The following is a 14,795-nucleotide window of genomic DNA, read 5'->3' on the forward strand; positions in this document are numbered from 1 at the left end:
GCCCAAGCAGCTGCCCAGTGATGATCTTAAAGGGTCTGTTCACCAGCAATACAAGATAAAGAGATCCTTCTTTCAAAGGATATCCCCTTATTTGGTGTTTAGATGACGGTGGTGGAGAGCAGATTAAAAGCAGGTGGGTGTGAAGGCCATAGCGTATGACTCACATCATTCTCTTGATCATCAAACCATTCAATGACTCCTCGCGCTCTGTATGGAAGCATGTTCATGCATTATGTTTATTCACATTTTCGTTTATCACTCCCACTTTATGTGAGGGGATTTCAAAATAGTCAGCGCTAGTTTTCAAATGTATTTTCAACTGTAACACACCCATTTCAGTACATAACTTGGTCACCATTTTTTAGTAGCCAATTTTTATGGGAAAATGTGTGTTGGTCATTTACATATTTTAAAAAATTAACTTTCACGTATCAATATTGGCCTCACAAATCGAGTATTGGTTGGGTGTCATCACGTACCTCTAGTGGGACTGATTTGACTTGCCCAGGAGCATCTCTTTCCAGGAACTTCTCTGGATGAACCACTGACCTGAATATTCCCTGCTTTCACTGGAGCTACTTTCTAGCAAAGAAATAGAGCCACGGTGTGTTGTGTAGATTATACAGAGTGATGAGGGTATTGTCCGTGGAAAGACATGACTGAGAGCAACGTTGACCCCCTCATGAAACATTGTTTGTCATCTGACTTCCAGTGGTTTACCTTCTCAGCTTAATGCAGTGGTTAAACAGAGTGCTGTGACATCACTGATGGGTGTGGTTGTTGCGTGTAGAGACTAGCGACGGCAGCAAAACACAGCCTTTCAGCCTGGTGTTAAAGGAATACGTCAACCCCCCAAATGACCATTTGTATATCAGTTACTGCATGTGGCGTTGAATAGAAGAAAACTTTGTTTTTCTTTTACATGACTCCACCCTAAATGAAGACTCTGAAAACAGAGAAAGTTCTTGATGAACTGAAGTCACAAGAGGGCAAGTATAGTAACAGCATCTGTTAAGAAACTTTCACACACCTCTTGCATAATCCAAGTCTCATTTATCCAGTCATATGCTCAGTGCTTCCTAAACAGACGGCCCGTTTTGATCTGGAACTGAAGTAAAAGTAATACTTATATATGCTCTCAGTGCTGGACTCCATTGACACAAACAGTAATTTTTACCTTGCTGAACCGAGACCTGCTGATCCACTGCTGCCTAGATTGGTAGTTTGTTTGTGTTATTGTGTGACTTTGCTGGATCCAAACTAATCCTTTAGAACACCAAAGTCACGCAACAAACTGATGGAGGCAGTGGTAGACCAGCAGCTCCCATGCTCAGCATATAAAATTACTGTTTTTGTCAGTGGAGTCTGGCTTTGAAGAGAGCATGGATTATTTTCACTTTTAGATCAGTTCCCCGTCAAAATGGCCATCTGTTTGGGAAGTACTGAGCATACCACTGGATAAATGAGACATGGATTATGCTGCACGAGTTGCGTAAGGGTTTGTAAATGGATGTTTTGATATTTTTGCCGTTGTTAAATCTGGACCCCATGCATTTCAATTTATCAAGAACTTTAAACATTTTTGGATTCTTCCTTCACCGGAGGCATGAGAGAAAATGTTTTCTTTCTTTTAAGTGATAAAGAGACAGATATATCAAAACCTGGACAAATAAAACCAGAACTATCTGCATGGCTGTACCACAAAGAGAAAGTGAGCAAATAAGTGTTTTTTTAATTGGATGAACCCGCACCTCTACACACCAACACATCCTAATACCAAGGTAGATTCACTGACTCTTCTCCCTTGGTGTTCTTGTCCTCCCCCCAGCGTTGCCTCCAGCTATCTTTCTCTGCCATCTTCCCACAGCTTTTTTCTTCCTCTCCGTTTCAACCCTCTGCTCTGATGTAACTTTCAGACATCCATCTCTGCCACAAGCCAACCCGTGGCTTCCTCTGAGTGACCTGCTTATGCCTCCTCGCTGCCCACCCCCTCATCTAAGACTTAGAGGAGGACCTATGCCTTGGGATCACCTGATTGCCATCTTTCCTCTGTGCACACAGGAAGAGCTTTGTTCGTGAGATTGGGCCTCGGGCTCTGCAGCAGCTCTTTATCAGAAGAACGTTCCGGCACCAGACTACACTATCTCACATTTAATCTCACTCTATTAATACTACAAGTGATCACATGTGAAATAAAAGTATATGATACAATGTAAGATGGTTTTTGATGGTATCTCAGCAGCGGTTGGCCGCCGCTGCAGTCCGAGCTACAAAACAGATGAATATGTCACAGATTATTTGATCAGCGAGCAACGCACTGGCTCTGGAAAACCTAAAATAAAGTTCAGTGCAGAATGGGATGAGTTGTCTGGGAGCAAAGTGGAGCAGAGTGCAAATTTGTAAACAACATTCATCTCCGTCAAGCGCACTCTCTGTCTCCACAATAGCCCCAACTGAACCATCATGTTCCTCTCGAAATATCAATTCACCTCAGGTTCACCTTAATTTCTCCTTTGTCTCCTCTTTACTATTCATGCTTCTCTCAAGGGCGATATTTAAAAGCTGACCGTATTTCAACCCACAAACTCATGAAACCCAAAGATGCTTAAAATATATGTCCTAATAGTCTTTTTTTTTTTTTTTTTAAATTCATGACGTCTGTAAATGCAGCTTTTTAAAAGCCAGCAACCAGAGAATCTTATAAATAACGCTAATGTGTTTATTTTTTCTCTCCAAGCCAGTGGTTAACACCTCCAAATGTCAATCACTGTGTCTCCTGGGTGACAGCTGAAGACTGAATCGGGGTGAAGGAGGGGATGCGGGTAAAATGTGTGTGTTGGTGTGTTTGTGGGTTGTTTATTGCCACTCTGACGACAGTCTGGCTGACTAATGTCAGATGACCCAGGGGGGCCCTGCTGAAGTAAACAAACCTCTGCCAAAGATTACAGAAATGATATAACCCAGTCAGATATGGTGCCCTTCACTTAATAGACTGAAGGGTGATCGATGGTGGGAGCACGGCCAATTTAAATCCCCTCCATCCAAAACATACAGATGAACTGGGCCAGTAAAAAGACTCATTTAACCTCGTGTGACACTGTTGATTAGGCAGATGTCTGCAGAGGATGGGTTAGGAAAAATATGGTGGGAGAGGAGAGGACAGTGCATAAGAGGAAAGAAAAGGAATGAGAGGAGATGGGAGGATAGGAAGGGAAGGAAAGGAAATAAATGAAAAGGGGATAAAAAGGGAGGAGAGGACAGAGCACAAGAGGAAATGACAGGATAGAAGATTGAGGAAAGGGGAGATGATACAAGNGGGGAGGAGAGAAGGGAAGAGAGGTGAAAGGAAATGAAAAAGGAAAGAGGACACAAAGACGTGAGGACTAAAAAGAAAGGAGAGAAAATAGCATGAGCAAAAAGGAAATTGGATAATAGGAGAGTGGGAGCGGAAAAGAAAGGGAAAAAGAAAGGAAAGGAAAAAGGAAAAGAAAGAGATTGAGAGGAAAGGAAATGTGATACAAGGAGAGTAGAGGAGAGGAAAGTAGAGGAGGGGAAAGGAAAGGAAAGGAAAATAAATAGGATACAGCGAGAGAAGAGAGCATAAGAGGAAAGAAAAGGAAAGTGAAGAAACTAGGAAGGAAACACAAAAAGGAATGGGAGAGGAGAGGAAAGAAAAGGAAAGGGAAGGAAAGGAAAGGAAAGGAAAGGAAAGGAAAGGAAAGGAAAGGAAAGGAAAGTAGAGGAGAGGAGAGGAGAGGAGAGGAGAGGAAAAGAAGGGAAAGGAAATAAGAGGAGAGGGAATGAGAGGAAAAGAAAGGATACAGCAAGATAAGCGAGCATTAGAGGAAAGAAAAGGAAAGTGAAGAAAACTAGGAAGGAAACACAAAAAGGAAAGGAAGAGGAGAGGGGCGGAAAGGAAATAAAAAGGAAGGGCGCTACATTAATGACAAAGGCAGCCACTGCAGTGTGGATAACAGCAGTGGTTAAGAGGCTGTGTGGGAGTTGTCATGAGCGGACTGGGAACATAGGCACTGCCTGGTCTCTACACACACATCGTAACACACGCTCTACGTAGCAGCATGTCATATACACACCAACACAAGCACACCCACACACACACACACCTACACACCCATTGTCTGTATATGCAGGATCCTGTCGGCGATTCCATCAGAGAGCTCCATCACCGCTCTGCTCGCCTGGACCATCTGCAGACAGGGGAACATATATTAGTGTGAAATACACACACATACACACACAGTTGTAGTGCACCATAAACCCCTTTCCCATCTTGTTTTTGTGTGTAAATCACATATACAGGCATATATACAGGCTGTTTTATGGTCTGCTGTAAAAGAACACAATTTACTCCACATTAAATGGGTGCAAATCACACGGGAGGTGAATATTTATGATGAAATGAACACACGTGAAGTTTTTGCATATGTTGGCGGTTGTTAAAATTACTGAACTAGCCAATTAAGGTTCACACTGTAGGCTGTTTTACCACAGTGCACAGTAGACATATATATAGACATGCACGTAAAGGCACCCACAGAGACTAATGTGACAGCTCCTTCAAAGTAATGACCACACGCACAAACACACACACACACAGGAATGACATGAGTCTCTTCAGCCTGATTAATTCGGCACTTCCTCTCACAAGCCCTGACTGGGACGTGACCCCTCTGTGGGGAAAAAAACCCACTGTTCCACAAATAAGGGATTAACTACAGTACATAAATTTGGCCAGATCCAATTCAGTAAGACACACATACACACACAGACACACTCTCATCCGCACTTCCTGTCCCTGTTCTCCGACTCTCCCTCCAGGCATCAGGATTGAGGTGTGGAATCCAGGCGAACGACATTCAAATCTATGCTAATGGTATTCAGCAAGCTTTTTCAACTCTGATCTGCTTGGCTGGAAACGGAAGTGGCTAAACATACACACACACACAAACACACGTTCTTACATACACGCTAATGCACAAATAGACAGTCACAGGTCTACGCAGATGCTAGTTGCAGAGCAGTGACAAACAACCCTGGTTAAATTAAAGTGTCACTGTTTATACGCTAAAACCTTAATCATAACTTAATAAGACCAGAAACGGATCCATTTGTCTTCACTATAGCCTGTTCCTGGCTACAAAAACCTCCCTCCCTCACCCACACACACTCACACACACCACATATGCTCTCTGGACAGTATCTCTAAATTGGCAATTCATACTGACTGTCCATCATCTAAACCCAAGAGACTCCTGGGGAATATCCAATATGAAACACTAACAAGTGCACTTTGAGCAAATATCAATTTAAAAAGAGCCAGTGGCCAGACAGATAGTGATAAAAGGGGGTGTACTGTTGCTTACCACTGCAACACTTTGACATGACAGGGCAGGCTAGAATCCTGAAACACAGCTGCACTGAAACCACATACAGGTGGTTGTCCATAGTCCAAGAGGACCCAGAAGGAAAACTAGAATTGCAGTTGTAGGCCTCCGCAAACCCCTCAAGTTGCAGACACAGTTTACATCCATGTCTGTGAGAACATGGATACTTCACACACATCTTCCCCCCGGCAGCAGAGAAAATCTATACAATCAGCACAGTTTCAAGATGGACACCTGACCAAATGTTTCCCCTTCTGTTCCCGAGATATGACGTTGAGTAATGGCCAGAAAAGTGTTTTTGCAGAACAATACGATGTCACAGTGAAGCTGACTTTTTACCTACTTGAATTCTTGAGTTATGGCCAAAAACATGTTCAATGACCATATAGTAACCTTGACCTTTGTCTTTCAACCACCAAATTCTAATCACTTCATTCTTGAGTCCAAGTGGACGTTTGAGCTGAATATGAGGAAATTCCCTCAAGGCGTTCTTGAGATATTGTGTCAATGAGAATGCAATGGATGAGGTCACAGTGACCTTGACCTTTGACCACAAAATTCGCACTAGTTCATCCTTGATTCAAAGTATGTTTGTACCAAATTTGAAGAACTTCCCTCAAGGGCTTCTTGAGATATCGTGCTCATGAGAATGAGACAGACAAGGTCACAGTGACTATGACCTTTGGCCGTTAACCACCAAAATTTATCACTTTTTGTTAAGATAAGTGGACAGTTGTGCCAAATTTCAAGAAATTGCCCGAAGATGTTCTTGAGACATCACGTTCACAAGAATGGGACAGAAGGACAGACGGACAGGCCGACAACCCTAAAACATAATGCCTCCGGCCACATGCTATCATTGGCACGGAGGCATAAATAGAGGAGGTGGGACCTCGGAAGGTAAAAGAAGGGATGAAGAGGAGGCTGAAAAATGGAGACTAAGGGAAAATATGTTGAAAGTAATATATGAAAGTAAGGAAGCCTGACATTGTATCCTTGCAGTCGAGCAACCTGAACCCACCCAAACAAACTGATTCATCCCGCCGTATTGACCATTTGATGAGTCCACTAACAGACCAATTGACCGCTCTGCCCTCTTTTTTTCTCTCTCTCCCTCTTTCTCTCTTTGTATTCATTTCCACGGGGGAGGCTGGGTTTATTTTTAGACATCATTAAATGAATAAAGTCTGTTAAATAACTTTCTCCTCGGTCGATGAAAAGTCCTCAGTTTATTTGGGTGGAAACACGCAGTGGATTCAGGCCAAGGTGAGGATGTCGCCGATGTGTTTACGAGCCTTGTTAAAGCTAGGAAAAAAATGGGAATGTTGTCTGCTACATAACAATGAGCGCCCGCTTTGTGAACATATCGGTTAGAAAGGAAGCTTTTGTCTGCAAGGGTGGGGTGGTGGGGGGGGTTCATTGTTAGGTCGAGTAGACAGGAGATGGGAGGTGGTTCACTGATTTGTGATCTTTGCTGCTTTTGTTTGGTCTTTCCTTCCTTATGATGTATTTCAGAGATGTTCCTTCATACGATGGAAAGCCACAAGCATATTAACTCTCTTCCTTCCTCACCATTTCATAAGTAGAGACGACCCGGCGAAGGACATCAGGCAGGGGGCCCTGAGGCTCCAGTGTGGGGTAGTGGTCCCGGAGGTCAAACAGTAGTAAAGGTGCCCCGTCTGGTCCTGACACCCTGGAGCCCAGAGCTAGGACACACTGCATGAGGTTAGCCACCGCCGACACCCCACACAGCTCCCTGAACAGTGCTACAGAGTTCTGTTTACGAGAAGAAGAGGACAAACAAACATCTGAAAATTTGAAAACATAAAAAAGCCTTTCACAATCTCTCTTATTTCCTAACTGATGGAAAAACCAGACACAGACACAAAATGAAATCAAAATAATATAAACAGAAAATCTGTGAAATCTCTTCTCCACTTTGTCTTCCACATGATTTGCTTTCACTGTCTCTTATGCACACAAACACACAAACACACACACACACAAACAGGTAATCAAAAACCACTCCTGCAACAGAGCTATTTGTCTTTTCCTTCGACTATTGATTTGCTCCCCTGCAGTTCCCTCCTGCAGCTGTGCTGTTGTAGCAGCTCCGGTTCGGATGGAAGAAATCAAGAGACATGAGTGCCAACAGTCTCACCACACCGATGGAACATACTGTATAATTACTGTTTTTATTCCCCCAGGGTGATTCAAGCACCCACAGACCAAATTGCTGCCTGGCACATAAAGGTTAGATCAGCTTTTAACAATGGCAGAAAATGCGTCACGAGCTCCAGTCCTTCACCTCTTTCTTTTCAGTTGCATATATAATCATCACTGTTTAATTTCAAAACTCCAAGATAAAGCCAACAATCAAGAGACATAAAATAACCATGTTACTCCACATGTAGTTAAAATGAACACAAATAAAGCAAAAAATGTATTTTTAAAAAAAGAAAACGATTAAATCTTCGCGTCCAACATGACATCTTTACATTTCTGGCTGAAATGCATGTGCGAGGCCGGCCTTATAAACACAGTGTAGCCTGATAGCATGATGGAATTAGCAAGCTAGCTAGCCAGCCGCTACATGAGTAAAATTCAACAACTTAATGCTTTATCCACACACTACTGTCACAGCATAGGAAAGTACATTGCTATAATCAGATGAGTGACAATTTGTTTGTCTGATTTTCAGTAACCACTGTAACGTTAGAATAAAAGCATGGTGGCATTAGCAAGCTAGCTAGTAACTAGCAGCTGAAATGGCAGTTTTCCGATGGAGCATGGAGAAGATCACCTCATCAGTTTGTCTGAGGAAGAGCCATGTCTGTATGACACACAAGTACTGTTATTGAATATAACACGTTACAATGTCGACACGGGTGCCACGACCATTATGAGGAGAGAGTGAAACAAGTGTCGCCATCTTAGTAACAACCCATAACTAGAGGTAGATAGACAAATTAGTTGGTTCGGATGATTAATCTGCACTCATAAGACATTTTACAAAGCATCACTATTGGCAAAACTTGGCTGTGATAGTGTTCGATGGCTGCACAGCCTCCACCAGTCATGGCGAGACATCACCGACCAGAGCTTGTGTTAAATGATCAGTAGTTACAGCTCCAGAAAAAACAGGTTCTTCTGGTGTGTGAGTGTGTAAAAAGTATATTGGTCTTTTTTTTTATTTTATTTTTATCAAAGTCTGTGACTGAGTGAATGCCACCACTTCCTGTTTCACATTAAAAGCTCTTTATCGTTTCATACAAGATCTAGCCATTCAATAGGTTTTGACCGAGTCGTGTTTGCTGTCCGACCAACAAGCTAAATATTTAGTGGCACTGCCCCTCACCTGCATGTTTTCCCTCAGGTCAGTGGCTTCTCTTAGCGGAGGAGCAGCCATCTTGAAAACCTCATCCACAGCTCGGACCCCCAAGTCCCTCAGAGCTGTGTAGTCCCTCCCCTTGCGGGCCTTCCTCACAGACAGTCCCCTTTTGTGAGGCTTTCCCCCTCCTCTGCGATTGGTCAGGGCCACATGGACAAACAGCTTGGCGTGGGGAAGCTCCTCCCCCGTTAGAGACTGGAGCGGTACGTGTCGGTAACCTGGTTGAAGACACTCCAGAGGGATGGTGTACTGACCTGTGGTAGCAGGGAGATCGCAGTTCATTTCAAAGTATTCCAAAGAAATATGACAATAACAGGAATTGCTTGAGTCCATTGACAGTCACCCTTCTAACCCTGACACCAACCTATGAACTCATCCCCTATAAAGTCGTCATCCAGCACCACAAAGCGAACCATGGCGAGCTCCGGCAGGTTGATTTGGAACTCAAAGCTCTCATCGAAGACGGGATTGTCCCCGTTCTGAGTCACCGTCCTGGTGCGGCGCTCCGTGCAGTCAGCTGGGATGCCATGGATCTCAACATACACATAGGGGTCCACCACGTCCCCTTTGGCCCCTGAGCCCCTTGGCTTGGGCAGGTTCTGGCCGCTTATCACCTAGGAGAGGGATCAACACAAAGGTTTCTCACTTAATGGATTGTAGAACACAGTCATAAGTTTAGAGGATTATTCCAGTGTAATACAACTTTCACGTATCTTGGGGTCTACACATTATTCTACCACACCTTCACATGCAGCAGCTGTGGAGACACCCCAGGCACCGTGTCCCTGGTGTCGGCACTGAAATAAGACACCTCCTGCCGCATGATGGCTGGCCGCAGAACATAACCACAGCTCCCATTCTGTCTGAACCAGGCCGTGTTCAAGTCCATCATCAGTCCTGCTGTCTGAAAATTCATAGACACAATTTGGCAACCGCACTTCCACAGGTCCTGAGGGTTCATGTTGCTCGAGTCAATACGCATGGGGCTGGGGTATACCCGTGACAGGAAATGCTTGTTGTGATTGACAAAGTCGCCAGGGCTCTCGCCAGCGAGACGCACGGCCTGTGACTCATGTAAGGAACACAATTCCCAAGGCTTCTGGCATTTGGATGAAGTTGGGAAGTCAATGAAGCGGACTGAGCGGCAAAGAGTTACCAGGTCAGAGAGCTCCTTCAAGAGTTGGAAACGTTTGGGAAGAAGATGAAGAGGATTACACTGAGTGACAACTGTGAAAGAGACACTTTTCTGCACCACGTCCTTCTCATTTCCTGCCCCTCCACTGTTAGCTGCTTTCATCCTTTGACACATCTCTGCCCCTTCATCCTCCTCACTTACCTCCCCATCCTCCCCATCAGGACCTGGCCCCAACTTCTTACCCTTTAACAGGATTCGATGCCTTAGGGCATGCGGCGATGGTAGGTATGACTCCCCTTCATGTGGGGGTTTTGTGTATAACTTATCTCCTAGTATCCTCACAAGATGTTGCCACATCACTCTCTGTTGTTGAGGTGAACAGTGGTTCTCAACACATACAATTAATGGGTACTGCGAGGCCACAAAAGCAAACTTTCCAATTGCTTCTAGCACACAACGCAGGGACAGTGGTGGTGAGAGGGTGTGTCCAGTACACACCACCGGCTCCTCATCAGGGCCATCCCAGACGTCCACCTCCACACATCTACAACCCATTTTAAGGGCACGGATGTAGCCAGAGATGTCGGACGGACCTCGAAACTGGTCCTCGATGAGGTAGGTGTTGTGGGAGGAGTTGATGTAGTAGTGAGACAAAGGCTGAGACATGTCCTGGCACACAGTGTCGTGCTCCCTGTCAAAGAGGTGGCACTCTGCTGAGGTGAGGTAGCTGGTAAAGCCGTCCAGTGACAGGTATCCTTGCTGCCGGCCCTCCTCTGATGGCTCATGGGACTGGATGAGCTTCAGGCTGGTCTCCTCGCTCACCTGCAGGAGAGAGTGAGAAAATGGAACAGAGAAGAAGGAGAATTTGGACAAGGTTGTAATGACAGTACGGGAAGGCTGAGGGTGCATTTGTGAATGTACACCTATCTTGTTTTCTATCTGTATGCCTGATTAATTTGTGTTACCCACCTGAGCCATGCCTTGCTCAGCCTCAAGGAACCTCATCAGGTCTTTGGTGTCCAGGAACTCCTTGTTGCTAGAGAACTGCACCAACAGAAAGTAGATCTCCGGACGTGTGCAAAAGTCATGGAAGACCTCGATGAACTCCTGCTTGGTGACTTGCTCATTTCTTGCTATTAGTCTTTTGTTTTCACCGTGATCTTTCACTCCTGATTCATTATCTAGAGTAAGCCCACACATCTTCTCCCTAACTCTTTGAAGCTCTTTAAACCTGTGCTCCACTTTGCTGCTGCCCACCCCAGGGTTCACACTCTGTATTAACCTAACAGCTGACTGCAAGCAGATCCCTTCCTCCATATCTCCCTGTCCTCCCGAATCAGCAGCAGAGGAGAACAACTTCTCCAGCCAGCCAAGACGAAGGCTGTCCTGACTGCTGGCGAGCATGTCCAGGGCATGTTTCCCATACTGCATCAGATACCTGGAAGAAGATGGACAAAATATTTCCCTGCATTAAAAAACATATGCATTATCATCTCAAGTATTTTGCTGACACTTATATACAATACAACCACTGCAGTAGTAAAATCAGTTTAAAGCCAAATCACATTTACTGTCATAGCCCTTCAGCACAAGCACTTCTCAAAGGACTCGACAAAGAAATCATCCAAGATCTCACTATTCACCACAATGCAATCAATACAGGAGAAAAAAGCAGAGCCTAAAGCTGAAAGCAACACTGTCACCGCAGCACCTTGGCATGTCATTACACACGTCATGTGCCGCATTTCAAGTGCCGGATGTCAAATAGGAAGCGCTGCACTGCAGCATGTCAACAGAGGACCACACCCAGTTATTACTACTTTTACTGAAAGATCTGTACTTCTTCCACCTCTGCATTAACTTAAAAATCATGTGTGGACACCTATTAATTAAACATGATTTCTCCCCTGAGGAGCCAATCTCCAAAACTATGGCTCGCCGGGCAATATCTTTTTTCGCCATTGTCTTATAATGATGGGATTGTGGGTCGTATAGCTTGGGATACTTGTCAACCTCAACAGCTAGTCTCTCCTTATCCATTCTCTGACACACAGCAAGGAACGGGAAGTATAGGCAGGGAGTGAGAGGTGGAGTTCTGCAATGCCTAGTCCATGTGGGGTTATACATAGAAAATAACAGGAGTGACCTTTTTGACGTGCAGTGTTTGGCGGTGGTGTGTTTTGGCTTTAAGACACAAGATAATTCCTGTTTGACTGACATTAAAGTCCGAACTAAATTAGTTAGATTAGCCTAGCCTACCCCATATGTACAAACCTTAGTTCAACCACAGATTGAATTTTAATCCATATCTCCTTATCTTCATGTCAGTCAGAACACAGATGTATGTTCAAAACACACAAGAAGAACATGAGTATGAGCATTAGTGCTTTTAAAGAACGACAGTAATAGGGAGTGAGCCCTGTTGAATTATTTTGGCAAATCTATGAGTTGTAATTTTGGGCTATGTGAATAAAACTGACAAATGCTCAACCTATGTGAAATAGCATCCTTCTCATTCATTTGATTTAATTAGTTCAAGGTCCAGTGTGTAGGATTTAGGGGGATATATTGGCAGAAATGGAATATAATATAATATACATAGGGAGCGGGTCCTTGTCCGCAGAGTCTGCCATTATTCTACAGTAGCCCAGAAAAGACAAACCAAACACTGGCTCTACATAGGGCTATTTGCATTTTCATGTCAGCCACTGTAGTTAGCAGACCCTCCGTGATGAGCCAAACAGTGTATGAAAAACACTGATTTTATTAATGTGAAACTGCTTTATTTTGTATTTTTTACTGGTTTTAAACACCAGGCCCATTTGTTTTGGGGAGGAAGAGACCTCTGCAGATAATTCAGCTCCCGGGAAAAACCTCCTGAAACATGACCACTGAAGGAATCCTAACCTGGGGTTCTTGCTTGGCAAATAGGAGAAGTTTCACCTGGTTGCAATCTGCAATCCACACTGCTAGATGCCACTAAATCCTACACACTGCTCCATAGACCACTACTGGTTGTTTATTGTGCCATACCTCAGGCCAGTCACCCAAATGTTAGCCACTTCAGCAGAGTTGGCCACCAGGTCCAAGCTTTCATACATCTCTCCATAGATGATGGAGAACGCACAGTCCTCTGAAATCTGCTCATAAACGCCGCTGGTGCGGAAGGTTTCTGTGTTACGACCTGTCCGCACCTAGAATGTGAGACATGGAAAAAACCCCATCAGATACAATGAAAACAAATCAACCGTCATCTTCCATATGGTCCAGGCTATTTCCTTTGCCTGAGTCTAGAAGAATCAGTAAGGTCACTAATAAAGTGAGCTAGGATTGATCCATAAAGCTTTTTCTCTGGACACTGACCTCTCGAATGCAGGCCAGAGAGATGCGGGCCTTGTCTGACTCCTTCTTGGACGGCTCCCAGCATAGAGCCTGAAGGCCTGCGTCCAGCAGGTAGTAACGCAGGTAAACACGTGAGTTGGTTCGGATTTTCTTCAGCTCACTCCCCTCAACCTGCAAGCGAGATATGGATGAAGCTTTAACCAACTGACTTTCAGTATAGAGATCACTCCATCAGCCCTCTGAACAAGCTCTGTTGAATGTTTGACAGGCTCAAAACCCTGCGATATACCAGAAACCCTTGATGCATGCGCTTAACATTAAATATTTAATGCAGATGTGCAAAATGCATAGTCTATGTAAAGGGTTACACTGTGGCTGACCCACCATGGAGTGGATACAGTCTGCAGCACTGCTGATCTTCTTCTCTGATAGGCTGCTGCTGAAGGACACTGTCTTCTTCCTCTCCCGACCGGCACGTGACCCATCCTGATGAGGAGGGAGGGAAGGAAGGATACAGAGAGGGGGGAGGGGGGGTGCAATAAGGAGAAGACAAATGAGTTGAAAGAAATAGACAGACAGTCAGTTATCCCTCTGAAGAGTATTCTTTGCTTAGGCAGGACAAACATTTTTTTCCATCCAGAATGGATCTCAGCGGATTAAAAGGCATGTCATCTTATATAACCATATATAAACACAGATTATTTGGCCTACTACACAGAGCCTCCTCCTTCCAATCTGTTATTGTTTTTCCTGATGCTAAAAGCCTTTGCTTGCCCTTGCCCTTCACTATTACACCATTAATCATACCTGACTAGACAGAGGCAGCAGGCAGCAGCATTCTAATTCTGCCCCACCGCAACGACGCTTGCAGACCCAATCAGTTTATCTGAGCTCACCATCACAGCTCATCCATCTGATTTATTGACCGATCAGATGTCACCCCCACAGAGAACCTTACACTAACAGATAAGAGCATATATGTGGGCAACGTTATTCAATTCTGGCTGTATTAGAGTCAACATAAAATCCAATTAAAGGTTTAATTGAAGCTAATCTAAGGCAGGATAAGCCGGATGTCGTAATTGCAGGTGATTCAATCCTAAATAGAGTGATTGAAGATGATCACATACTCCATATACTAATGTACTGTATATATCATAAGCAGGTGAGCAAATCTTAAACACAAGTGTAATAAAGAAAATAGAGTGTAAATATCAAAATGTCATTCTACTGCACACACTCTGGTGAGATTCTGATTTTCTTTATGAAAATACAAAATATCATGACATATAGATGCATTAGGGCTGCAAGTTTTTGCACACAAGTCTGAATTTAATGCCCAAGTCAAGACTGACAAGTCCCAAGTCATATTGCACTCTTCGATAAATGTAATGCCACTTTAACAAACAGGTAATAACATATTCAATTTACAATAATTATGAATATTTTTTTAAATTTTAATTTATTTGTTGAAACATGTTGTGGGAGTTTCAACCCGCACTTTTTGCACACATTCCTTTTT

The 14,795-nt window shown here is 44.0% G+C and overlaps 1 protein-coding gene across 1 annotated transcript in view; it reads right to left on the bottom strand.

The window, feature by feature from the left end:
* Positions 1 to 14,795, bottom strand: part of LOC126383583 (inactive phospholipase C-like protein 2) — a 33,196-nt gene that overhangs the window by 5,828 nt on the left and 12,573 nt on the right. Inside the window, exons 2-10 of the mRNA XM_050034117.1 lie at positions 13,658 to 13,759; positions 13,295 to 13,444; positions 12,965 to 13,125; positions 10,901 to 11,369; positions 9,539 to 10,753; positions 9,161 to 9,410; positions 8,764 to 9,050; positions 6,978 to 7,181; positions 4,133 to 4,208 (exon numbers count right to left, since the gene is read on the bottom strand). Coding sequence (XP_049890074.1) covers positions 4,133 to 4,208; positions 6,978 to 7,181; positions 8,764 to 9,050; positions 9,161 to 9,410; positions 9,539 to 10,753; positions 10,901 to 11,369; positions 12,965 to 13,125; positions 13,295 to 13,444; positions 13,658 to 13,759 — 2,914 coding nt within the window. The remainder of the gene's footprint in view (positions 1 to 4,132; positions 4,209 to 6,977; positions 7,182 to 8,763; positions 9,051 to 9,160; positions 9,411 to 9,538; positions 10,754 to 10,900; positions 11,370 to 12,964; positions 13,126 to 13,294; positions 13,445 to 13,657; positions 13,760 to 14,795) is intronic.

The sequence above is a fragment of the Epinephelus moara genome, chromosome 22 (assembly GCF_006386435.1).
Source record: "Epinephelus moara isolate mb chromosome 22, YSFRI_EMoa_1.0, whole genome shotgun sequence".
NCBI lineage: Eukaryota > Metazoa > Chordata > Actinopteri > Perciformes > Serranidae > Epinephelus > Epinephelus moara.